The sequence below is a fragment of the Leptodactylus fuscus genome, chromosome 1 (genome assembly GCF_031893055.1).
Source record: "Leptodactylus fuscus isolate aLepFus1 chromosome 1, aLepFus1.hap2, whole genome shotgun sequence".
In the NCBI taxonomy this organism is placed as follows: Eukaryota; Metazoa; Chordata; class Amphibia; order Anura; family Leptodactylidae; genus Leptodactylus; species Leptodactylus fuscus.
The window spans coordinates 20,968,217-20,996,188 of NC_134265.1; the positions used below are offsets into that span (position 1 = coordinate 20,968,217).

The 27,972-nt window shown below is 46.0% G+C and overlaps 1 protein-coding gene across 1 annotated transcript; it reads left to right on the top strand.

Annotated features, from left to right (window-relative positions):
* The first annotated feature begins 12,262 nt into the window (after nucleotides 1-12,262).
* GOLPH3 (golgi phosphoprotein 3) lies at nucleotides 12,263-27,572 on the top strand. Its single transcript, XM_075268172.1, has 4 exons — nucleotides 12,263-12,652; nucleotides 23,584-23,715; nucleotides 24,490-24,604; nucleotides 25,784-27,572. The coding sequence occupies exons 1-4, from the start codon at nucleotides 12,452-12,454 to the stop codon at nucleotides 26,206-26,208; spliced, it is 873 nt and encodes a 290-aa protein (XP_075124273.1). The 5' UTR covers nucleotides 12,263-12,451; the 3' UTR covers nucleotides 26,209-27,572.
* Nucleotides 27,573-27,972: the final 400 nt, after the last annotated feature.

A 27,972-nucleotide genomic window follows, 5' to 3' on the forward strand; every position in this document is an offset into this window, starting at 1 on the left:
CTGTTTGAGCTTGAGGACCGCCCCCAGTGCTGCGAGAGAACTCATTTGCATACCAAAGAAAATCTGGATTTGTACCGAACAGCAGCGGGGAGAAGACCTCTAAAGGTAGGAGAATAGCCTTTAAGGCTATTCCGACGTGTTAGGGAGAAAAAAATGGGGTTTCCAATGATAGGATCCCTTTAAAGAGATCCCTTTCACCCTCTCCGCCAACTCCAATTCTTTGCATCCTTCAATAGGTGCCACTTAACTGATTTTGGTGCAGTTTCATTTTTTTCTCTATCACCCTCACCATTCCTGAGTAATTAATGCTGTTAGTTTCTCCCCCCAATATGCTAAGTAGGTGCTTTACTGTCAGCTGAAGCAGGGACCGCCCACCTGACAATATAGAGCCTAATTTTAGCCTACTGAGTGCTGAAGCTAACCTCACCAATTGCTCAGGAATGGCGGGGTTTGAGAAAAAATTCCAAATGTGCTAGAATCAGTGGAATGGCACCTATTTATGGTAGAAGGTGCTTTTTGAATGCAAACTTGTGAGCTCATAAAGTCCTGGGATTATAGCAGCCTCTGCTGGGGTCAAACAGCGTGTATAAGTGTATTATTAAGGTAGGCGGAGGAGGGGCAAATACTGTATGTTATGAGCTGGAAGGCTTGTTGAAATTGCAACCCTTACTGGGCTATATCTGTAACAGCTGGGTGACCATCACTGTAATTTTTTTTTTTTTTCAAAAAATTCTTATTTTTTGTTCTTTTTTTTAAGAAATGTTGTATAGTTATAGTGTTGAATGGAGGGGGCAGTCGGGCGACTTACCTATCTGGGATTTTGTGCTGTAGCTTTCATAGCTAATTTTTAGGCCATAATTTATATTGCTATGGCACAAGTCTGAGATGGTCATCATTCCAGGGTTCGGGAATTGTCCACCTATTACCTTACGCTTCACGGTGCCGATCGTCCTGATGCTAGACCTCAAAACTGTTCATATGAAAAGTAATATAAAAACTTTATAAAGAATACAATGCACTTGATCTAAACGTGTAATGTCACTTTGCATTGGTGAATTTATCGCTGCAGACACTGTGCTGTATCCAGATATAGCAGAGCTGAACTTCATCATTGAACTGAAGCAGGAGGTAAAACCCACAGGCCCATGGAAAACCGACACATGGCGCTATATACAGATCACAAATTGTGCCAAATGTCAAGCTCAGCTCTGCTGCATATTAATATTCACTGTCTAGACAACAAAACTAAAGCTGGTGTTCGTTGAAGGGGACTAAATGCCAAAAACGTCTAAACAGAAGCCACCTCTCTATACCAGATGTTGGTAGACGTCACCTCCCAGCATGCTTTGCTGTAGTAGTTTAATGGGCAGTGCATTGTGGGAGATACACAAATAAGTTATACGAGTTGCTTACTGCTGGTCTACTGTATGAGATGCTTGTATGTATTGGAGAAAATTTACCTCAGTTGCTTTATTGAAAAGGATGTATTATAGTTGCTATTTTGTAATTAAATATTTTATCTATAGAAGTTTTTATGTCCGCACTTATTTATTTACTGCACCGAACATGGAGGTCAATTGTGTGCAGTATTGATACAATCCATATAAAATGTGTAGGCAACGCTGCTCTATTCATCCTGCATTATACTCCAGAGCTGCACTCACTATTCTACTGGTGCAGTCACTGTGTACATACATTACATTACTTATCCTGTACTGATCCTGAGTTATATCCTGTATTATACTCCAGAGCTGCGCTCACTGTTCTGCTGGTGCAGTTACTGTGTACATACATTACATTACTTATCCTGTACTGATCCTGAGTTACATCCTGTATTATACTCCAGAGCTGCGCTCACTGTTCTGCTGGTGCAGTTACTGTGTACATACATTACATTACTTATCCTGTACTGATCCTGAGTTACATCCTGTATTATACTCCAGAGCTGCACTCACTATTCTGCTGGTGCAGTCACTGTGTACATACATTACATTACTTATCCTGTACTGATCCTGAGTTACATCCTGTATTATACTCCAGAGCTGCGCTCACTATTCTACTGGTGCAGTCACTGTGTACATACATTACTTATCCTATACTGATCCTGAGTTATATCCTGTATTATACTCCAGAGCTGCGCTCACTATTCTGCTGGTGCAGTTACTGTGTACATACATTACATTACTTATCCTGTACTGATACTGAGTTATATCCTGTATTATACTCCAGAGCTGCGCTCACTGTTCTGCTGGTGCAGTTACTGTGTACATACATTAAATTACTTATCCTGTACTGATCCTGAGTTACATCCTGTATTATACTCCAGAGCTGCGCTCACTATTCTACTGGTGCAGTCACTGTGTACATACATTACTTATCCTGTACTGATCCTGAGTTATATCCTGTATTATACTCCAGAGCTGTGCTCACTATTCTGCTGGTGCAGTCACTGTGTACATACATTACATTACTTATCCTGTACTGATCCTGAGTTATATCCTGTATTATACTCCAGAGCTGCGCTCACTGTTCTGCTGGTACAGTCACTGTGTACATACATTACTTATCCTGTACTGATCCTGAGTTACAGCCTGTATTATACTCCAGAGCAGAGCTCATCTTATTGACTACTACCTTTCTAAGCTCCAATAATGCTTAGTAACTCCTTAGTACATCAGATTACTGGACCAGGCGTGATGCACAGACTGTACCTATCATAGCAGCAAGCTTTGTACAGATATGGGGAATCCAGGGAGATTTCAGTCTGTAAAATTATGACTGCAGCACTGAATAGTAATGGAAACCATAAAATGGAGGTACACAGATGAATTCAGTATGTAACTTATGTACAAAGTTGAACATTGAACTATCCTACTAATATTATAAGTGTGAAAGTTTGTGTGTTTGGATGTTTGTGAGTTTGGATGTTTGTTCCTCAATCACGCTAAAACGCCTGGACGGATTTGTGTGCAATTTTCCACAAACATAGTTTTCCCTTAGGATTGAGTCACAGGCTACTTTTGGTGCCACTAAACAACATGGCTTCCTAGCAGGAGACTCACAAAAGCAGGACTCCTAGCCCCAGCTATAGACTCACACACACTGCCTGGCACTTCCTGCCTCAACCTGCCTGCACACTCCTTACTGTCACCTCAGGAGTAGCCCTCACTCTACTCACTCACATTTACATATAGCTTTCCACTATATAACACATCACATTGTCTGTATCACTACATACACAATACAACAGATCACATTGTCTGTATCACTACATACACAATATAACACATCACATCACATTTGCTAGCCCACCAAACTTTTTAAAGCACTTTTACAGTTTCACACGTCTGCGTCCGCCCAATTCTCAAATCACCGCAGACGAAGTCACGGGTAAAAGCTAGTAATATATTATTGTGGTGATTGTTAAAGGGAGTCTATTATTGGGATATCGTTTTTTTTTTTTAAGTAAACACAAATTGGAATATTTGAACAATCCACCACGTTATAGCAGGTCCGCACTCCTTGGGCTTGGTAAAATATAACTTTTAATAAGCCATTTTAAAAGTCACATGACATAGAACAAGACGTGAAAAGTCAGAAAAAAAGACACAGTGCTTAAAACCGCCGACGCGTTTCAAGGCTATACAGCACCTTAGTCATGCCATGACTAAGGGGCTGTATAGCCTCGAAACGCGTCGGCGGTTTTAAGCACTATTTTTTTTTTTCTGACTTTTCACGTCTTGTTCTATGTCATGTTAGTTTTAAAATGGCTTATTAAAAGTTATATTTTACCAAGCCCAAGGAGTGCGGACCTGCTATAACGTGGTGGATTGTTCAAATACGAAGGTTGCCTCGTCCAGTCCAGAGGTAAAAGGCCGTGCACCCAGGGGGAGATTGGACTACATATATATGGTGAGATCGAGACTTTTCTCTTTTTTGACAAATTGGAATAGCCTTTAGAAATGCTATCCTAGTCCTACCTCTCTTTCTCTCCTGCTTGCAGCCGTTTTTGAAGATGTTGTTTTTTGGCAAATTCCCCCTGTGCTCCGAGCACCACAGCGTCATACCTTTGATGCCGCCTCCTAGGCCGTTCGTTCATGCAGATCTCGTCATCCACTTCACTATCTAGCAGCCGCCTCTGTCTTCAGCGGGGGTCCAAATCTCACACATGTACTACACGCCTCGCCAGTTCACTTTTGGGTTGAGCATACAGCACATGCTCTGCAGGCCATCTTTATTGTATTCCTACAGTGAATCCCGGTAAATGACATGGCTTCATGACTGTTATGAATTTATGTTCACATACTATATTACACTGCTCTTGCAGCAGCTTATCTCAGGTTTTGATAAAGCAAGGTCTGTGATCTCTCTATGTGAACACTCAGCTAACCCTCAGTCCATTCTGTACATGCATTTGCATATTATCTGATCTGCTCCAGTGCTGACACACTGGATGGGAAAACACCTTTAATTTAAATTGGCAGTTTCTCAATTTTAAACATGACGGGAAAAAGAAAATCTAATTTGTCGCAAACAACAAGAGTTATGAAGGAGCCAGAAGTCACAGAATTCTCCTCAAGCGGAGCTCAGGGGGATCATCAACAACATGCTCATTATATGGTGCCCCAGTGAGCTGCTGAGATACCGGAACAATCACAGGCACAGTGCGAGGAACAAGTTCAGTAACAGGTCAGCTTGAGAGTTACCGAAATGCTGGAGCAGACGGATCATCAATGCCAACAACACGATCATTATATGGAATCCCAGCGAGCTGCTGAGAGGCCGGAACAATCATGGGCATGGCAGAAGGAAAGAGTTCAGCGGCAAGCCACTTTGACAGCTGCCAAAACGCTGGAGCAGGCAAACCATTGACGGCAGCAATTTGCTGAATATAGGTGGATCATCGACGCCACCAACAAGCAGACGAAGTTGGGCAGAGGCTAGTACCACTGTAAGTAACTCAACATCCTGATACTGAGGAAAACCTAACAAAAAGAAGAGTTTTGTTGCCAAATTTTTTGTTATTAAAATCAGGTCAGTCAGTTCCACCCTAAACCGGAAGTGACTTGTAAAACAAAAACTGTCTTTTATGAGATAGGAGAAGACAAATTTGCCAGGATTGTTGTTGAACATTTAGGACAAGAAGTCTGGGACTGTTGGCAGGTATTGGTGAGTATGTTTAGCTTCCTAGCGGTCTCCCAAACACTATGAGATGGCAGGTATGTATCTATACAGGACACAGTGGTGGCACTATAGGGGTAGCACAACCTGGCCCCCTAAAGCTCCTGTGGGGGAGCTGGATGATATGGTGGAAGTTGTGTGTGTGTGTGTGTGTATATGTGTGTATATATATATATATATATATATATATGTAGAGAGAGATAGAGGTGGGTTAATTGATATGGCAGGAGTATTATGTATGTGGAGGGCCTGGGTGTTATGCGGGGGGGTGGACCCTGCATAATGTAGGGGGGTATTATCAATGGGAGGCTATTAGCTTTGTGGTAATATTATCTATGTGGGGGGGTCTATTACTTGTGAGGAATATATTATTGTGGGTGGTGTGATTGCCTCTGTAGAGGACATAGTTACATAGTAGATGAGGTTGGATAAAGACATCCGTCCATCAAGTTCAATCTATAACCCTACAATCCTCTACAGTGTTGATCCGGGGGAAGGCAAAAAACCCCATGAGGCTCATGCCAATTGCCCCATTTCAGGGGAAAAAATTCCTTCCCGACTCCAAATCTGGCAGTCAGTATAAAAACCCTGGCTCATGGCCCACATCTGGTGGGGTTACCCTCTCTTGTGCCCCTTCTGGACTGGGGTCAGACAGGTTATTCTACAGGTGACAGGGATTGATTTAGAAGATGATCCGGCGCCACTACTTTTTTTCCCTATTCTCCTGGACGTTTTGTAAATCCACCCGTAGACTTCTTGGAGTTTTGTTAGTGGCAGCTCGCTCAGTCATTCCCAGGCTATAGAAGTCCACGACCCCTCCCTCGCTCATTTGTTGGCTGAATGAGGTTCTTGCCTTGCGAACTATGGAGACCCTGGTAGCTGAGCTCCGCCAGGATGATGCCAAGCATCGACAGACTTGGCTCCTTTGGAACCATTTTTATTACTCTGCCGATTTCCGTTCCCTCTTCCCTTCTGTGTCCCCTGTGTAACGTCTCCCTGTGCGATTTGTTTTTTCAATTTTCTCTTCATTTTACCTGACAATTGATACTTGTAAGTTTCGAGGCTTTTGCACATGTTGTGTTTGTAAGCTCTGCTGCGCCAGAGCGTTTATTGGTTTCTTGCCTATTTTCCATCTCCCCCTTTCCACCCCCTTGCTTTGCCATCAATTGATACCTCTGTATGCTATTTTGGCCCCCTCCCTCCCTCCCCCCCCCTTTTTTTCTTTTTGCTTCCCCCCCCCCCCCTCTGATTTTGTAAAAATTTGTAAAACGTTCAATAAAACTTCTAATGTTGAAAAAAAAAAACTGGCTCAACATGTCCTTAAATCTAGAGTCCATAACCTGTTATATTTTTCTGTTCAAGAAAGGCGCTCACTGAGAATGTGCAAGTCTATCTTCCATGATGTAATTAGGAAGACAGAGTCTCAGGCAAGCAAACCAATAAAGGGCGCTCCCTTTAACATCATGCCGACCTTCTCAGAGGCCTTTGTTTGCAATAATGTTGGGATTATACCAGATACAGTCTCTCAGCCAAGGACAGCTGTTTTGATGGGTTGCATCTCATCAGCTTGGCGCAGAGAACACTGACCTCTATTGGTTTGCTTGCCTGAAACTCTGTCTTCCTAATTACATCATGGAAGCTAGACTTACACATCCTCAGTCAGCGCCCTCTATCGGTGTGCATTCTTGAGGCACTGGCTTCCTAATTACATCATGGAAGTCAGATTTACATATTTTTCCCATGTTCCTTTGCACAGTGGAGCGCTCATGGCTTAATAAGACTCCACACACCTAAATGGTGGTCTCTCCCTATGGATTGACGATATCCCCCCAACCCTGTCTAAGCCTCTCACCTCTGCCAGGTCAGTCTTCTCTGCGCCAAGCTGATGAGATGCAACACATCAAAACAGCTGTCCTTGGCTGAGAGACTGTACCTGGTATAATCCCAACATCATTGCAAACAAAGGCCTCTGAGAAGGTCGGCATAATGTTAAAGGGAGCGCCCTCTATTGGTTTGCTTGACTGAGACTCATGGAAGATAGACTTGCACATTCTCAGTGAGCGCAATCTATTGGTGTGCATACTTGAGGCACTGGCATCCTAATTACATCATGGAAGTCAGATTTACATATTCTAACATTTGTCAACATTAAACTTCATTGGCCAAGTCTCCGCCCATGCGTCCAGTTTCCTTAGATCCCTTTGTAATCCCCTTGTACTATCCTCCTCATTATTACCTTACAAAGTTTAGTATCATCTGCAAATATGGACACCCTGCTTTGTAAACCCTCTACCCAGTCATGAATAAAGATATTAAACAAGAGAGGACCTAATACTGACCCTTGCGGCACCCCACTAGTGACTGTGCGTCCAATACTGACCCCTGTAGCCCCCCACTGGTGACTGTGGTCCAGTCTGAATATTTACCATTAACAAGTCCCCTCTGTTTTCTATCAGTGAGCCAGTTGCTACCCCAAATGCATAGGTTTTCCCCCAGTCCCAACATTCTCATTTTGCATACCAACCGTTTATGTGGAACAGTATCAAAAGCCTTTGAAAATTCCAGGTACACCACGTCCACTGCATTACCCACGCCCAGATACACCACGTCCACTGCATTACCCATGTCCAGATACACCACGTCCGCTGCATTACCCATGTCCAGATACACCACGTCCGCTGCATTACCCACGTCCAGATACACCACGTCCGCTGCATTACCCACGTCCAGATACACCACGTCCGCTGCATTACCCACGCCCAGATACACCACGTCCGCTGCATTACCCACGTCCAGATACACCACGTCCGCTGCATTACCCACGTCCAGATACACCACGTCCGCTGCATTACCCACGTCCAGATACACCACGTCCGCTGCATTACCCACGCCCAGATACACCACGTCCGCTGCATTACCCACGTCCAGATACACCACGTCCGCTGCATTACCCACGTCCAGATACACCACGTCCGCTGCATTACCCACGCCCAGATACACCACGTCCGCTGCATTACCCAAGTCCAGATACACCACGTCCGCTGCATTACCCATGTCCAGATACACCATGTCCGCTGCATTACCCATGTCCAGATACACCATGTCCGCTGCATTACCCATGTCCAGATACACCACGTCCGCTGCATTACCCATGTGCAGATACACCACGTCTACTGCATTACCCATGTCCCGTCTTAAACTGACCTCCTCATAGAAGCTGATCAGATTAGTCTGACAGGACCAATTCCTCATAAACCCACCCATGCTGATTGGGTGTTATAAGATTATTTACATTGAGATACCCCAGGATAGCATCTCTTAGAAAGCCCTCAAATATCTTTCCCACCACAGAAGTTAAACTTACTGGCCTATAGTTTCCAGGTTCACTTTTACAACCCTTTTTGAAAATTGGCACCAATCCTGTGGAACAGACCCAGTCATTACTGAATCTTTAAATATTAGATACAAGGGTCTATCTATGACCATGCTTAATTCCCTCAGAACTCGGGGGGTGGTGTGTATACCATCTGGATCGGGCGATTTCTCTATTTTAGTGTTTTGCAGGCGGCGCCGTACTTCTTCCTGGGTTAAGCAGGTGACATTTAATTGAGAGTTTACATTCCCCCTAATCATGTTATTGGCCAATGGATTTTCTTGTGTAAACAATGTAGAGAAGAAAGCATTTAATACTTGTGCTTTTTCCTCATCCTCCTCCACCATTACACCCAAATTATTTTTGAGAGCCCACATTGTCAGTTTTTATTCTCTTATTATTTATGTAATTGAAGAATAATTTTGGATTACTTTTACTTTCCTTGGAAATTTTTCTCTCGGCCTCCATCTTCGCCTCCTTTATTTGTCTTTTGCACAGGTTATTTTTCTCCTTATAGTATTTAATGCTGTGTCACTACTTTCTTGTTCTAGTACTTTAAATGCTTCCTTTTTATCCCTTATTGCATTCTGTACCGTTTTAGTTAGCCATATTGTTTTTCTATGATTTCTGGCCGCTTATTCCCATAGGGTATGTGTTTTCTAGGGCTCTTATTTAGTATATCTATTTGTTTTATTAGTATATTTTCAGCTTCTTCCATTATATTTGGAGATTTATAACAAACCCCTATCAGTATTTTATTATTTTTTGTTCCTCCCATAATTTCTACCCATAAGGACTCCAGATATTCATTTTCCTCCCAGATGTCCTCACGCAGGACTGGCTTAAGGACGGATTTTACGTATAAGCAAACCCCTCCCCCTTTCTTATTTGTACGCTCCTTTCTAAACATACTGCACCCTTGTATATTTACAGCCCCGCCATATGGGGGGGTCACTAGTTCCTTGCAGGATGACAGTATCGGTCACACATCAAACCCCCAAGAATACGGATATCCAGTCCAGACTCCTCAACAAATACAAATCCCCCATCCTAATTTATAGAGACAGGAGACTCCTTAATTAAAGAGGGGACAGACTCACACTCATGGCATGTTGAAGGGTTAATACAAATTACAAGGGGGAAGAGTCAGCAAAACTGGAACACAGAAATGTTAAAGGGCAACCAGTTGCCCATAACAACCAATCATATTGCCGCTTTCCTACAGGGTGGGGCAAAAGGTATAAACCGGTTTTAAAGGGCTATAAAACAAAAAACAACTCAACTTACAGAAATTCTGTTTATATTGCTTAATTCAGTTCAGAATCTAGTTTTTTTACATTAAGTTTTAAAGCTGATATCAGGAAGATGGCGGCCGTCAGCAGCGATACACTCTTGTAGGCGAATTCTGAAGGTTTCACCAGCTCTTCTGCACATTTGGATGGGTATTGCCGTAACTTCCTCCCTGATTCTGTCCTTAAGTTCTTCCAGGGTATGTGGACGATTTTTAAAAACCTTTTCCTTTAGGTACCCCCAAAGGAAAAAGTCACAAATGCTCAAATCTGGTGAGGGCGCAGGCCACTCCACGTCACCCCGCACAGAGACGAGGTGCTGGGGGAACATTTGCCTCAATCTCGCCATTGAAATCCTAGCAGTGTGGGATGTGGCCCTGTCCTGTTGGGAGACACTTCAATAGCATTTCTTACCAGGAGGACATTTTGAGGTGTTCTTACTGTTCTGAGTCTTCCAATGGCCGAAGGAGTTGCTGTTGATGCAATGTCTAATTGCATTACCCCCAACAGGGATATTGAAGTGTAGTCGGAAGGCCCTCTGCGTGGTGATAACAGAACGGCCATTTTCATACCTCCCAACTGTCCCGATTTCCGCGGGACATTCACGATTTGGGTGACATGTCCCGCAGTCCCGGTTGGAGGGAGGTATGTCCCGATTTCACTATTGACACAGGTCAGCTCCTCGCTTCGCCACTGCGCGCCTCTCTCGCTGACACATATGCGGCTGAAGCGAGGAGCTGACCTGTGTCAGCTCCTCACTCCGCCGCTGCTGCCGGCTACTGGCTTGTAGACGTGATGCAGAGATGGAGGGGAAATTAATCTGGGGGCAGAGATGGAGGGACATGAATCTGGGGGCAGAGATGGAGAGGACATGAATCTGGGGGCAGAGATGGAGGGGACATGAATCTGGGGGCAGAGATGGAGGGGACATGAATCTGGGGGCAGGGATGGGGGGACATGAATCTGGGGGCAGGGATGGGGGACATGAATCTGGGGGCAGGGATGGGGGGACATGAATCTGGGGGCAGGGATGGGGGGACATGAATCTGGGGGCAGAGATGGAGGGACATGAATCTGGGGACAGAGATGGAGGGGACATGAAACTGGGGGCAGAGATGGGGGGACAGGAATCTGGGGGCAGAGATGGAGGGACATGAATCTAGGGGGAAGAGATGGGGGACATGAATCTGGGGGGAAGAGATGGGGGGACATTAATCTGGGGGCAGAGATGTGGAGACATGAATCTGGGGGCAGAGATGGAGGGACATGAATCTGGGGGCAGAGATGGAGGGAACATGAATCTGGGGACAGAGATGGGGGGACATGAATCTAGGGGGAAGAGATGGGGGACATGAATCTGGGGGGAAGAGATGGGGGGACATGAATCTGGGGGCAGAGATGTGGAGACATGAATCTGGGGGCAGAGATGGAGGGACATGAATCTGGGGGCAGAGATGGAGGGAACATGAATCTGGGGACAGAGATGGGGGGACATGAATCTAGGGGGAAGAGATGGGGGACATGAATCTGGGGGGAAGAGATGGGGGGACATGAATCTGGGGGCAGAGATGTGGAGACATGAATCTGGGGGCAGAGATGGAGGGGACATGAATCTGAGGGCAGATATGGAGGGGACATGAATCTGGGGGCAGAGATGGAGGGACATGAATCTGGGGGCAGAGATGGAAGGGGGACATGAATCTGGGGGCAGAGATGGAAGGGGGACATGAATCTGGGGGCAGAGATGTGGGGACATGAATCTGGGGGCAGAGATGTGGGGACATGAATCTGGGGGCAGAGATGTGGGGACATGAATCTGGGGGCAGAGATGTGGGGACATGAATCTGGGGGCAGAGATGAAGGGTGTATATGAAACTGGGGGAGAGATAGAGGGGGGACATATAATTTACGGGTGACTGTAGGAGGATTATACTGTGTGCGGGAACATGAAAAATTAATGAGTGGGCGGAGTCAACACAAAAACGGGCGGGGCTAAATTTGCAGTGGCGCGCATTGTCCCTCTTTCAGTTCTTCAAAAGTTGGGAGGTGTGCATTTTGAAAAAACATTCCCACAGCAAACCCATGATGCTCTCCCGTCCAAGGCATGGATGCTACTGACGAGGCCCAGCCCCTCTTCCCACCACCACAGGCTGAGCGCTAGCCGGTCAATACCGGTTCATATCTTTTGCCCCACCCTGTATTTCAAAAATAAGAGCTGGTATCTGATTGGCTGCCTTAAGAGACTCCTCCCCTTTCCCCTCTGGTTTAGCTAAATCTCTGCTAGATTTAGGGGCGGGGCTGCCCGGGCCGTGTCCCTCTCACCTGTACATCACCTGACCGTGGCGCCCGCCCACCCGTGACATCACTTCCGGTGTGGGCCGAGTCTCCGCCTCTCGCATAGTCTGTGCCACATCCTCTGGTGACGTCAGCGAGAGCCGCCATCTTGGCCGAATACCGAGCAAGCAGCTTGTTCCTGCAGCAGAGCGCAGAACCGGAGACGCACCGGGGGGGAAAGAGCGGGGCCTGATGAGCGCAGCCTGGGCAGCCAGATAGCCCTCCCCCGCCCCCCAGTGCCTCCTGTGACATTACATTAGCGCCCCCCTCAGACATGACGTCCGTCACCCAACGCAACTCCGGCCTTGTGCAGCGCCGCACCGAGGCCTCCCGCAGCGACCGGGAGAAGGCGGCCGAGGGCCAGACCGAGGAGCGGGAGCGAGAGGAGCAGGAGGATGAGGACCGGGCCGGGGACAAGGAGGCCAGGCTGACCCTGATGGAGGAAGTGCTGCTGCTGGGGCTGAAGGACAGGGAGGTGAGGCGGTGTGTACATGGCCCTCAGAGGCTTTGTTTACATGGGTGTCATGGCGGCCAATAGGGGGTCTGCTCAAAGATGGAGCCACAAAATCTCCAAGAACAGTCCATAGGGGGCGCTGAGTAGTGTCACCAGTACTGATATATGTATAGACAGTCCATGGGGGGCGCTGAGTAGTGTCATATGTATAGACCATCTGATGACAGTCCATGGGGGGCGCTGAGTAGTGTCACCAGTACTGATATATGTATAGACAGTCCATAGGGGGCGCTGAGTAGTGTCATATGTATAGACCATCTGATGACAGTCCATGGGGGGCGCTGAGTAGTGTCACCAGTACTGATATATGTATAGACAGTCCATAGGGGGCGCTGAGTAGTGTCACCGGTGCTGATATATGTATAGACAGTCCATAGGGGGCGCTGAGTAGTGTCACCGGTGCTGATATATGTATAGACAGTCCATAGGGGGCGCTGAGTAGTGTCACCGGTGCTGATATATGTATAGACAGTCCATAGGGGGCGCTGAGTAGTGTCACCAGTGCTGATATATGTATAGAACATCTGATGACATCCATGACAGTCCATGGGGGGCGCTGAGTAGTGTCACCAGTGCTGATATATGTATAGAGAGTTCATAGGGGTCGCTGAGTAGTGTCACCGGTGCTGATAGATGTATAGACAGTCCATGGGGGGCGCTGAGTAGTGTCACCAGTGCTGATATATGTATAGACAGTCCATAGGGGGCGCTGAGTAGTGTCACCGGTGCTGATAGATGTATAGGCAGTCCATGGGGGGCGCTGAGTAGTGTCACCAGTGCTGATATATGTATAGAGAGTTCATAGGGGGCGCTGAGTAGTGTCACCAGTGCTGATGTATGTATAGACAGTCCATAGGGGGCGCTGAGTAGTGTCACCAGTGCTGATGTATGTATAGAGAGTCCATAGGGGCCGCTGAGTAGTGTCACCGGTGCTGATAGATGTATAGGCAGTCCATGGGGGGCGCTGAGTAGTGTCACCAGTGCTTATATACATATAGACCATCTGATAACAGTCCATGGGGGGGGCGCTGAGTAGTGTCACCAGTGCTGATGTATGTATAGACAGTCCATAGGGGGCGCTGAGTAGTGTCACCAGTGCTGATGTATGTATAGAGAGTCCATAGGGGGCGCTGAGTAGTGTCACCAGTGCTGATGTATGTATAGGCAGTCCATGGGGGGCGCTGAGTAGTGTCACCAGTGCTTATATACATATAGACCATCTGATAACAGTCCATGGGGGGGGCGCTGAGTAGTGTCACCAGTGTTGATGTATGTATAGAGAGTCCATAGGGGGCGCTGAGTAGTGTCACCGGTGCTGATAGATGTATAGGCAGTCCATGGGGGGCGCTGAGTAGTGTCACTGGTGCTGATAGATGTATAGGCAGTCCATGGGGGGCGCTGAGTAGTGTCACTGGTGCTGATATATGTATAGACAGTCCATAGGGGGCACTGAGTAGTGTCACCGGTGCTGATATATGTATAGACAGTCCATAGGGGGCGCTGAGTAGTGTCACCGGTGCTGATATATGTATAGACAGTCCATAGGGGGCGCTGAGTAGTGTCACCAGTGCTGATATATGTATAGACCATCTGATGACAGTCCATGACAGTCCATGGGGGGGCGCTGAGTAGTGTCACCGGTGCTTATGTATGTATAGACCATCTGATGACATCATCGGTCACATCTATGGCCTCTGTATATATATTAGGACAAGGTATTGCCATGTAAAGAAATGAGGTAGGGGGTGCAGTGGTCATGTGACCCCTCACGGGGGCCGGGTCGCATCAGGGGATGTGATGTCTGCCAATGTGTAATATATCCATGTCTCTGGATTGAGGGGGGGACTTATTTCTAGAATGATGGGGTCCGGTGCCCCACAATAGAATTTTCCGATAAAAGCATTATCCAGGTGTAACATACTGTAGAGCTGTCACCCCGCGTCTGATCGGTGGTGGTCCCACACTCAGACCCTCACTTATCAGATGGGTCAGCTGCTAGATGTTGTATACAAGGTATATAGCTGTTCCTGTCCATGTGAATAAGAGCTGCCTCTACTACAGTACACAGAGTGGGAGACTGTATACAGTGCACAGAGCCGTACACTGCAGTGGTGGTGCAGGGCTACTTCTGGCCATGGACCTTATAGACAGTCTCTAGCAACTAAATCAGCTGATCAGCGCAAGGACCATCCACACCCGGGTCTAGCCCTGATGTGCACTCCAGATATGCATAGCCACAGGATAGGGGAGCTCTGACTGTTTCTAAGAGCTCTGACCACTCCAGACATCGGGGTTCCCTGGTCCAGTCGCACATGCATGGCCGTTCCATTCACTTCTATTGATTTGTTTCAGATCACCGAGTGACACTTTGGTCTGGCAAGTCCATAGGGATTGAATGTCACAGCAACTCAACCTGCAGGTCTTAGGATGGCAGTTTCCAATGGCTGGAACAAGGTCGTGTGAGATGCCCCATTAATGTGATAGGCACCACCTGGCGGACGGTGCAGGCCTTCACTGCTGCATCTCCTACAATCTAGTCGGCCTGGTCTATTACTACGTAGCGCTGAATAGAGGATCCGAAGACCCAGCTCAGCTCTGTCAGTGAGAATCGCCGCTATGGAGGCAACTACTATGGAGGCTACATAGCCATAGGCTTAGCCAAAATGGTATTTTTTTCCCCCATATAAATCCATATACACACACTGACACGTGCTATTCCCGTCTGTTGTTGCAGTTCAGGCTTGTTCATTAAAATGTTCGGGGCCCTGGAAGGCGAATACTATCATGTATACTGTTGTGTGTAGATAAAAAAAATGCAATTAAAAAAATTTATTGTGAATATTCTCCAGGGGTCTTGGGGAAAATATCAAAATATTTCACACTAACTATTTTCCTATCCAAGTGCTGTCTGTGAATGGAGCCATCATTATGGTGAATAGGTCACGTTTATATTCGGACTGAGATATACAATTTATGGCAGTGCAGTATTGGTTGTGCTACTACATACAGGACTATACATGAGCGGCGTAGCTATAGTGGGTGCAGATGATGGGGCCCCCCCAGATCCCGCTACCATTACTCTATATACCATAATGTAGGTAGGGGCTCCATTACAGATTTTGCCTGGGGCCCAGGAGCTATACATTACACCCCCTGCTATACATATACACATGAAGGATGGGTCCTGTGTACTCAGACGTCTCCAGCCTTTGCTGCAGAATATTTTTGATCCAAAAAGGTGGCATTATATTTGTTGTCTGTCTCTTCTGAAAGAGGTTCTGCAATAGCCAGAGCAGCTCCTGCAGAACATCTTGGAAGAGAGAGGCTGAATCCTGTATCTGTCACTGATATCTTAATGTTTTTCTCCTAAAAGCTGTTGTCAAATACTAGTTTTTATGGCTATATTGAGGCCTGTACATCGTGCGTACCCCTGCCTGTACATCTCTGTGCCGGGCAGTCGCTTCCTCTTCCTTAGTTGCCAAAAAGTTACAGGATGGAGAAGTTTTCCAGGAAGCGTTTGTTAATCCTGTACCATTATAGACCTCGGTCATATGTACTATCCATAGTTTGGGGGTGAGTGCCCAATGACCTATTCAGCTCTGCTACACATACTGTTGAGCACAGTAGTAACAGCACTGAATCCCTCCATCCATGTTGTATTACGTACCCGTGGTTAAAGGGGTTTTCCAGCCCCAGAATAGCTCATCAGTATGTGACCTGTCAGAGTCTGACACCCCCTACCCAGCACCGATCAGCTGTTGCAGCAGCCTCCATATGTCAGAAGCTGCTAGTGGATGGGGAGTGTGTGTAACAAGTAATAGGAGCGACGCAGCAGTTCCCTGGGAGCTTCTATTACTCCTGCACGCGCGCCCTGTCCACTCCTGCTGCAACAGTGCAAGGTCCTGGCATCAGCCCTCACAGATCAGAAGCTGGTGACCTGTCCCCTGGATAGGTCATTGGTATGAAAAATCAATTTGGGTCCAGAAAACCCTTTTTAATTCTAGTAATTTGGGACTCCAGACCATTCATGAGGTAGATAACTGGAGGAAACCTTTGTTGCTTTTTCATGCAAGAAGATGGATCCAAATAGTGACAGTAAGGACGTATTCACATGGTGCTGTTAAACCTGCATCAGAAAACGTTGCATGCAATTTTTACTGATGAAACCTACCAGCGATTGCATCACATCTGCATGTAATATGGCAGCCAGATCTGTGACTTCTCTGGTCTCTGGGGCATCCTGGTGTTTGCTAGTAATTATATGGGTGGGTGCTAGAGGGGGGGGGGGGGGGGTTCAGCATCTTCCTATGTTTTTTCGGAGCTAGGTGTGACCTGTCTCTGAGCTCATAAGTGTCAGAGCCTGCTGCAGCTGTTTGTATAAGGCCATTCCCCCATATATTGTGACTAGAGATGAGCGAGTACTGTTGGGATCAGCCGATCCGAACAGCACGCTCCATAGAAATGAATGGATGCACCTGGTACTTCCGCTTTGACGGCGGCCGGCCGCTTAACCTCCCGTGTGCCGGCTACGTCCATTCATTTCTATGCGAGCGTGCTGTTTGGATCGGCTGATCCCAACAGTACTCACTCATCTCTAATTGTGATTAGTAGAATTGCTTCTGTAGTAGCCATGAGGTTCCCGCTCCCTGTCAGCTGGTTATATTGTATATCCAGTCCGCTGCCTCCTGTCATTATTCTATGTGACACATAAGGGGCTCCCTAGGGAGTGTCTGCACCATTACATCACATGACCATGTAGCCTGCGACCCTGTTTCCCACTAGTTGGGACATTCTGATCCATGTATGACCGACTATATGTGTGCGGTGGGTGAGGGTATGACCGCAAGGATTGCCATCAATGGAGCGCTGGTCACCCAAGTGCTTCACTCACAAAGTGGCTTTAGGGTGACTTTTAGTCCCTTGTTCTTCTGATGGTCGGACCCCCGTGATCTGACTAATCCCCCTATCCTGTGCAGAAAATATTTCCTTATATCCTTCATATCCAGGTTGTGTCTGTTCCCGGTGATCATTGTGCTTTGTCCTAACGAAGTCTCTTATATCGGATTTTTTTCCTGGTCTTTCCCGTTGGTCTGTTGGCACACACTTTTACTTGCGTGCTATCCGTGTCGTGTTACACGTTTCTGTGGCCTGTGTGCAGTACTTGGACACGTTGCAGATCTGGAGTACACTGCACAACAGAGCGCTTTGTCAGTGGAGACCTATAGGGGACGTGACGTTCACCCATGTGTTATGCTAAGAAACCTGTTTAGTCTGATTCTAGTTGTGAGCTGATGTTACTAGATAAACTATAAGGCTCCATTCACACTGGCATCATCATATCAGGTTTTTCCTGCGCTTAGATGTGTGATGGTGAGAATAGGCTAACTGATCTACACTCACCGGCCACTTTATTAGGTACACCATGCTAGTAACGGGTTGGACCCCCTTTTGCCTTCAGAACTGCCTCAATTCTTCGTGGCATAGATTCAACAAGGTGCTGGAAGCATTCCTCAGCGATTTTGGTCCATATTGACATGATGGCATCACACAGTTGCAGTCGCAGATTTGTCGGCTGCACATCCATGATGCGAATCTCCCGTTCCACCACATCCCAAAGATGCTCCTCTATTGGATTGAGATCTGGTGACTGTGGAGGCCATTGGAGTACAGTGAACTCATTGTCATGTTCAAGAAACCAGTCTGAGATGATTCCAGCTTTATGACATGGCATTGCATTATCCTGCTGAAAGTAGCCATCAGATGTTGGGTACATTGTGGTCATAAAGGGATGGACATGGTCAGCAACAATACTCAGGTAGGCTTTGGCGTTGCAACGATGCTCAATTGGTACCAAGGGGCCCAAAGAGTGCCAAGAAAATATTCCCCACACCATGACACCACCACCACCAGCCTGAACCGTTGATACAAGGCAGGATGGATCCATGCTTTCATGTTGTTGACGCCAAATTCTGACCCTACCATCCGAATGTCGCAGCAGAAATCGAGACTCATCAGACCAGGCAACGTTTTTCCAATCTTCAATTGTCCAATTTCGATGAGCTTGTGCAAATTGTAGCCTCAGTTTCCTGTTCTTAGCTGAAAGGAGTGGCACCCGGTGTGGTCTTCTGCTGCTGTAGCCCATCTGCCTCAAAGTTCGATGTACTGTGCGGCGTTCAGAGATGCTCTTCTGGCTACCTTGGTTGTAACGGGTGGCTATTTGAGTCACTGTTGCCTTTCTATCAGCTCGAACCAGTCTGGCCATTCTCCTCTGACCTTTGGCATCAACAACGCATTTCCGCCCACAGAACTGCTGCTCACTGGATGTTTTTTCTTTTTCGGACCATTCTCTGTAAACCCTAGAGATGGTTGTGCGTGAAAATCCCAGTAGATAAGCAGTTTCTGAAATACTCAGACCAGCCCTTCTGGCACCAACAACCATGCCACGTTCAAAGGCACTCAAATCACCTTTCTTCCCCATACTGATGCTCGGATTGAACTGCAGGAGATTGTCTTGACCATGTCTACATGCCTAAATGCACTGAGTTGCCGCCATGTGATTGGCTGATTAGAAATTAAGTGTTAACGAGCAGTTGGACAGGTGTACCTAATAAAGTGGCCGGTGAGTGTACGTACATACAGTCCTATGAAAAAGTTTGGGCACCCTTATTAATCTTAATCATTTTTAGTTCTAAATATTTTGGTATTTGCAGCAGCCATTTCAGTTTGATATATCTAATAACTGATGGACACAGTAATATTTCAGGAGTGAAATGAGGTTTATTGTACTAACAGAAAATGTGCAATATGCATTAAACCAAAATTTGACCGGTGCAAAAGTATGGGCACCTCAACAGAAAAGTGACATTAATATTTAGTAGATCCTCCTTTTGCAAAGATAACAGCCTCTAGTCGCTTCCTGTAGCTTTTAATCAGTTCCTGGATCCTGGATAAAGGTATTTTGGACAAACAATTCAAGTTCAGTTAAGTTAGATGGTCGCCGAGCATGGACAGCCCGCTTCAAATCATCCCACAGATGTTCAATGATATTCAGGTCTGGGGACTGGGATGGCCATTCCAGAACATTGTAATTGTTCCTCTGCATGAATGCCTGAGGATTTGGAGCGGTGTTTTGGATCATTGTCTTGCTGAAATCTCCATCCCCGGCGTAACTTCAACTTCGTCACTGATTCTTGAACATTATTCTCAAGAATCTGCTGATACTGAGTGGAATCCATGCGACTCTCAACTTTAACAAGATTCCCGGTGCCGGCATTGGCCACACAGCCCCAAAGCATGATGGAACCTCCACCAAATTTTACAGTGGGTAGCATGTGTTTTTCTTGGAATGCTGTTTCTTTTTGGACGCCATGCATAACGCCTTTTTTTATAACCAAACAACTCAATTTTTGTTTCCAAAATGAAGCTGCCTTGTCCAAATGTGCTTTTTCATACCTCAGGCAACTCTATTTGTGGCGTACGTGCAGAAACGGCTTCTTTCTCATCACTCTCCCATACAGCTTCTATTTGTGCAAAGTGCGCTGTATAGTTGACCGATGCACAGTGACACCATCTGCAGCAAGATGATGCTGCAGCTCTTTGGAGGTGGTCTGTGGATTGTCCTTGACTGTTCTCACCATTCTTCTTCTCTGCCTTTCTGATATTTTTCTTGGCCTGCCACTTCTGGGCTTAACAAGAACTGTCCCTGTGCTCTTCCATTTCCTTACTATGTTCCTCACAGTGGAAACTGACAGGTTAAATCTCTGAGACAACGTTTTGTATCCTTCCCCTGAACAATTATGTTGAACAATCTTTGTTTTCAGATCATTTGAGAGCGGGCTGTCCATGCTCGGCGACCATCAAACTTAACGGAACTTGAATTGTTTTGTAAAGAGGAATGGTCCAAAATCCCTTCATCCAGGATCCAGGAACTGATTAAAAGCTACAGGAAGCGACTAGAGGCTGTTATCTTTGCAAAAGGAGGATGTACTAAATATTAATGTCACTTTTCTGTTGAGGTGCCCATACTTTTGCACCGGTCAAATTTTGGTTTAATGCATATTGTGCATTTTCTGTTAGTACAATAAACCTCATTTCAATCCTGAAATATTACTGTGTCCATCAGTTATTAGATATATCAAACTGAAATGGCTGTTGCAAACACCAAAATATTTAGAACTAAAAATGATTAAGATTAATAGGGGTGCCCAAACTTTTTCATAGGACTGTATGTCATGTGTGGGGGCTGGGTGCACCAAGACCAGGGCCCTGGATAAACTACACGCACAGCACATGTAATATCCTTCATGGGCCGGCGATAATACATGTGTACAGTATAATGGGTCAGTGTGCATGAGGCCGTATGGACAGGGATGAGACAGAAGCGCACAGAAATCGTCTCACTCTCCAGCATTGGAATAACAGGCTGCATTTTACCACCGGTGTGAACATCGCCACACTCCACGTCTATAAATGAATGCAATTTTTGTCAGTAATCTCATCATGTTTCACTTGTGGCTCAAGCACTTCAGCCTTGGATTTTTCTAAAAGAAGTGACTGACTAGTCTGCACAGCGAGAAACAGCCCTTCTGTGTTTGATCCCGGCGATTGTGCGCTTATTCCTATGGCTGCCTAGCAACCTGCGAAGGTGACCATGCTGGGTGTGTGACACTACTGTGCGGATCACTGTGGGCGCCTTCTATTCTGCAACGCCATCAATCTGCTGTTTACTGCTGGAATATTGTCCTTTTATATGAAGTGATGACTGACAGGAAGAACTATAGACTGCTGTATTTACACCTCATAGACAATACAGCTTATCTATGTATACCCATAAAGGTTAGGTACTTATAGAAGTATTATACTCCAGAGCTGCGCTCACTATTCTGCTGGTGCAGTCACTGTGTACATACATTACATTACTTATCCTGTACTGATCCTGAGTTACATCCTGTATTATACTCCAGAGCTGCGCTCACTATTCTGCTGGTGCAGTCACTGTGTACATACATTACATTACTTATCCTGTATTATACTCCAGAGCTGCGCTCACTATTCTGCTGGTGCAGTCACTGTGTACATACATTACATTACTTATCCTGTATTATACTCTAGAGCTGCGCTCACTATTCTGCTGGTACAGTCACTGTGTACATACATTACATTACTTATCCTGTATTATACTCTAGAGCTGCGCTCACTATTCTGCTGGTACAGTCACTGTGTACATACATTACATTACTTATCCTGTATTATACTCCAGAGCTGCGCTCACTATTCTGCTGGTGCAGTCACTGTGTACATACATTACATTACTTATCCTGTACTGATCCTGAGTTACATCCTGTATTATACTCCAGAGCTGCGCTCACTATTCTGCTGGTACAGTCACTGTGTACATACATTACATTACTTATCCTGTATTATACTCCAGAGCTGCGCTCACTATTCTGCTGGTGTAGTCACTGTGTACATACATTACATTACTTATCCTGTACTGATCCTGAGTTACATCCTGTATTATACTGCAGAGCTGCACTCACTATTCTGCTGGTGCAGTCACTGTGTACATACATTACATTACTTATCCTGTACTGATCCTGAGTTACATCCTGTATTATACTCCAGAGCTGCACTCATTTGCTTCATCTTAATCCTCATGTATTGTCTATAGCAGGTGCCCGCACCCTCCAGCTCCTCCAGTTGGCACCTCTTACATGTCTACCTGGCACGGGGCTGCTGAAGGAAAGTAGAAACTGGCAAGGTGTGGCAATGTCTGCGGAGTCCTTAGTTCAGACGAAAGCCGATCCTATCACTAGAGAAGGATGGCACTGAAATAAAAGTGTAATTTACTAAATAATTGGTTGCTGATATGGATTGTGCTCTGTGACTTCCATGTAGAGGTCGATCTCATTACAACTCTTGCAGGGCGCGCTCAGTTCTGTGTCTTTGATTTATTTATTTTAAATCTGCCGCCCCATACAAAAAAAAAAAGTTTGCCGCCCCTGGTCTATAGGGAGTGGACAATAAGGTGCTGAGATTGTCCTACAACAGACTTTTTATTGCCCCTCCCTTCATTATGTATTGGGTTCTCTTGGCCCCCTCCCCTTATATCCATACGCTAGTTCTTGTATGTTGCACCATTATGTATTGGGTTCTCTTGGCCCCCTCCCCTTATATCCATACGCTAGTTCTTGTATGTTGCACCATTATGTATTGGGTTCTCTTGGCCCCTTCCCCTTATATACATATGCTAGTTCTTGCATGTTGCACCATTAGATACAGCACTGGGTACAGCTCATGCACACAGGTGGTCTCAGTCCCTCTATTACCGCTCTGGTTTCTTCGCATGTTCCTTCAAGGAATGTTTTATTACCTTGTCATTTCTATAGACAAACTGTACAGTGAGGACCCCGCAGCACTGAGCGGTTTCCATATTGACTGTGACATCAGGTGACGGCCCTGCACAATTTGGTACGGTTTCGGAGACACCACTGATAAGTAAACGTTTCTGCTCCATGGACCTTCTTCAGACCTTCTGTTCAGTCGGAGGACCGGAGCAGCGGTGCAATGACCGCTATATCATTTCCATGGCAGCAGGATAGGACGCGGAGCCGTCCATGTTTCACTCGGTCACATGCATGGGGTCTTATCAGGCAGAATTCGACTTTTTCAGCATGCCCACGTGTCTACAATTTTTAGGAACACCTCTGTATAGGGCAGAACCAGTTGGGGTATCATCTTGATCCTTCTGCTCATTGATTTCTGCATTGACCTTGGATGAGAATAGGGGTGTAACGTTATAGGAAACCCGGACTGTGCTCCTGTACACTGTATATATACCTGTATACATAACAAGCATTGCTTAGCGGGTGTTTTGTTCCTTCTCCCCCCAGGGTTACACCTCCTTCTGGAATGACTGTATATCTGCCGGTCTGCGGGGGTGCATGCTGATAGAGCTGGCGTTCAGAGGCCGGATCACCCTAGAAGCTGGTGGGATGAGGCGTAAAAGTCTCTTAGCCCGAAAGGTAGGAATAATACAGCTACTATATATACAGTATATAGCCGTATATAGCACAAGTGCATGGCGGAGGCCGCAGTACAGCGCCACCTACAGCTGCCATTGTTCTGCATTGTATTATGTTCTGTGCTGTTACTGTAGAGACCTCCGCTCCTGCATGGAGACGCTTCTCATCCGCTCCTGTACTCCCATGTACATTGTTTTATTCCTGAATATTTTATACAAAATCCTACAAATTCTGTGAATCTAGATTTAACCCTTTGAGTACTCTGCAAGTGGTGTCCTTAAATCTTTTTTCCACCATATGGATCCCAAATGTATCCCCCCCCCCCCCCAGGTATTCATTTATCCCCAGAGTGGTAATATTTGATACACAGAGAATGGAGCAGGAAGCAGACAGCGCTGTTCTTTGTGTAGTGGCTGAACTGAGTCACTGCCACTTACCTCCTATTCAAGAGAGTGATTGCTGATCTGCTGTACCTGCTCTGACCACTACACGGAGAACGGCGCTGTCTGCTTCCTGCTCTGAGCGGTGATCTCCCAATATCTGGTTTACTAGAAGATGACCAAAAAAAAAAAAAAAGTTATAATCGTCAAGGTTCCAAAAAATCCAAAGAGTGCAGACAGGGGGCGCTCCGCTCATACTTTGCCTTCTGCTGTATTCCCATTAATGCTGGGCCATGTACTCTAAGTAAATCCTGCCCTGTTCTACCTCCCAATGTCTGATTTGTCGCCTTCTCCATATTGTTCGTTAACCCTTACAGTTCTGTCTATCCTGCAGGTTATCTGCAAATCTGACGCCCCCACAGGGGATGTTATGCTCGATGAAGCCTTAAAACACATCAAAGAAACCCCAACCCCAGAGACGGTGCAGAGCTGGATTGAACTTCTTAGCGGTAGGTCACCTTATTTCCTCAGTGGGGGCGCTCCTACTTAGAGACTGTATGGACAGTGTATTCGGCCACTATACCCTGTTTCCCCGAAAATAAGACAGTGTCTTATATTAAATTTTGGTCCTAAAGAAATGCTATGTCTTATTTTCACGGGATGTCTTATGTGCTAAGATTGCGCAAAGATTGTATAAAGAAAAACATTGCAGCCGGCTGAACGCTGTGTGCGGTGCTCTAACAGTAGATACAACGTATTGCAGCGGTGTCAGCAGCCGGCATATCTGTGTACACAGAACATTGCGCACAGTGTTCAGCTGGCTGCAATGTTTTTCTTCATACAATCTTTGCGCAGAAAGATTATTACCGTATTATTGGGAGATGTCTTACTTTCGGGGGGTGCCTTATATTAGACAATTCAACAAAACCTCTGCTATGTCTTACTTTTGGGGGATGACTTATTTTCGGGGAAACAGGGTAGCGCCTATAGATGTCTGTGACTGCCATGTCTGCTCATTGGTTACTACTGCAAAGGTCAAAAATGGTAGTGAAGATAAAGTAAGCCCCAGCAGGTGTGACACTACAGCGCCCATCATGCCCGCACAGCCTGCTGTTTGCAAGGCGTCCAAGTACTCTTAGGTGCTGCCTGGTCTCCTTTGGATCCACTAGGTGGCGCTGCCTCCGGTGACTGTTAGTATGAGCAACCTACTGTGACCATGTCATACCAGGAGCATTAGGACTGAATTCAGGAGAGGCTAGTTCAGAGTTTTTTGCAGGCGGATTTTGACGTGGAATCGGCTTCAAAATCCGCCTGCAAAAGCGGCAGCTGCTCGCTTTTGCAGGCTAATTTTCCAGCTAATCTAAGGTCCTGTGATCGCAGCAGCCTCAGCACTGAGTACAGGAGATATAGCGGGCACTCACTGTATCTTCATAAGGATGGCACACAGATGTATTGCTTCCCTTCAGGCACTGCTGATTAGTTTATATAGGACTCGGTATTAAAATCCATTAGAGTAAATTTTCTAGTTAATGAAGTCGTGTGATTTCAGCAGCCTCAGCAATAAATGGAAGAGAAGTGACAAGTGTAATGTGAACTTATAGAAACTGTGACCCATAATCACGTAACGTTAGGCCCGGAGATCCTTATATCCTGGACTCTGCATTAAAAACTATTACTGTACCTTGCAGGCGAGACCTGGAACCCATTAAAGCTCCACTTCCAGTTACGAAATGTCCGTGAACGTTTGGCTAAGAACCTAGTGGAAAAAGGCGTCCTGACGACGGAGAAACAGAACTTCCTGCTGTTCGACATGACCACGCACCCGCTGACTAACAACAACATCAAGCAACGTCTCATCAAGAAAGTGCAGGAAGCCGTTCTGGACAAGTGGGTGAAGGATCCTCACCGCATGGACAAGCGTCTGCTGGCCCTAATCTATCTAGCCCATTCCTCTGACGTCATCGAGAACGCGTTCGCCCCGCTCCTAGACGACCAGTACGACTTGGCCATGAAGAGAGTCCGACAGCTGCTCGATCTAGACCCCGAAGTCGAGGCCATCAAACCCAACGCTAACGAAATCCTATGGGCCGTGGTGTCCACCTTTACAAAGTAAAAACACCAGTGGACGGGCGTGTTTATTGAGTAAAACCAGTTGTTTCCGCTCAACATTTTCCGGAATTTTTTTTTTTTTTTTTGCTTTTGACTCGGACGCTGACGCGTTTCTGTTCGGAGAGAGAATACTTCTTATTGCCATATTGGCATTCCAGTACTCCTTACGTTTGTGCACCTCACAGACCTGGTCTCCAGGACGTCCCTTTAAGAGCCATCCTGATCTGGACGCACGCAGATATTCCCGGCACGGTGGTTTACAATCCTGCTGAAACGCGTGTCGCAAAAAAAAAAAAAAATTGCCTTTCAGTCACCAAAGTCCCAAACCGCTCAGTCCCATTTCTCCTCATTTTACGTCATCATTTCACAATAAAAACCTTTTAATTCTATTTTTTTTTCCTCTTTTAAGCCGCTTGCGCCCCTCCCCCCCGGGCTCTCCCCTCCGCCCTCTGGAAATTGACTAGAGTGAGATTGATTTTTAATCCTTTCACATAGAGAAGTCCTGTGGTTTTTGGAAGCCATTTTGGGATGGGGGAACATTCCATAAATAGTGTAAATAGCTGCAATTGTATAGTTAAATAAACATGGCGTCCCCTCTGAGTATTTTTGGATGTCCACCCCATGTCTGGCCTGATCTCTTGCACATTTTCGGCTCTGATTTGCGGGTTTGCCAGAGAAATGTGAACCACAGTCGCCGTGCTCCGTGTCTCATGTCAGTCATGTTCGCATGCAGCGGTTGCACCATTGTCCTGTTACGTAATTATTTTTTTTTCACTTTTTTTTTTATGTAATTTTTTTTTTTTTCCTATTTTGACCATTGCAATTTTTGGGTGCTTTTTTTTTTTTTTTTTTGTCTTTTGTATTTAATTTCAATAATCTGACCTCCATTGTGTCACCACAATCAGTCCTTAGACCTGTCGCATGCGCCGCGTGTTCTTAACTACAGATTCTTCTCACCAGGAATCCAAAAAAAAAAATCTCCGGAAACTCTAATTCCTTATTTTTTTTTCTTTTATATATATATAAATAAATGTGTGTATGTACAATTCTGCGGTTTCGCACATTAATGTTTGCGCTCAGTGTTGCCTGTCACATTTCTTCCATAGTTTTGGCTCTGTACATAGAATACGTTGACGCTAAATCCACCCTCTTACCCCCCCCCCCCCCCAAACCCGCTGCCCATGGGACCTGGACGTGTAGTCACAGGAGCGGCGCCGTCAAGGGGGTTTTATAAGGCGGTTTAATGTTAACGGAGAGCAACAAACGGACGTGAGACGGTATGAGGATTGTTGCCGCTATCGGATTCCCTCTGTATACTAGCTTTTTATTATACGGTAAATAAACGATGATCTTTAAAGTGCCTGAAAACGCTGATTTCTGTCTTTTTATTTGAAGCCAAAATAGTACACCGCAATTTCTGCACACAGGTAAGTCAAGCGTGATGTACTGTAAATTGGCAAAATCTGCCCGCAGTCTATGGGGATGTTCTTTTAAGTTGCTTAAAAGAATCAGCAGATTTACGGGTTATGAGCTAAAGATATGCCTTTGTTAATTACCTTGGTTATCAATATGTAAATGAGCTTGATCGTGTACGGTGGGCGTGTCGTGCACCCCTTAGCGTCATAGCTTCTGGACACCCACTGCTGTCTCCAAGCCCTCCTGCTTATTCACCGCAGTTTGAAAGCACGCACGTGCACAGTAGCGCTCCCTTGTGGTGCGCTACTGCGCACCCTCCAGCGCCGTTTTCCCATAGAGAACATTGCGAGCT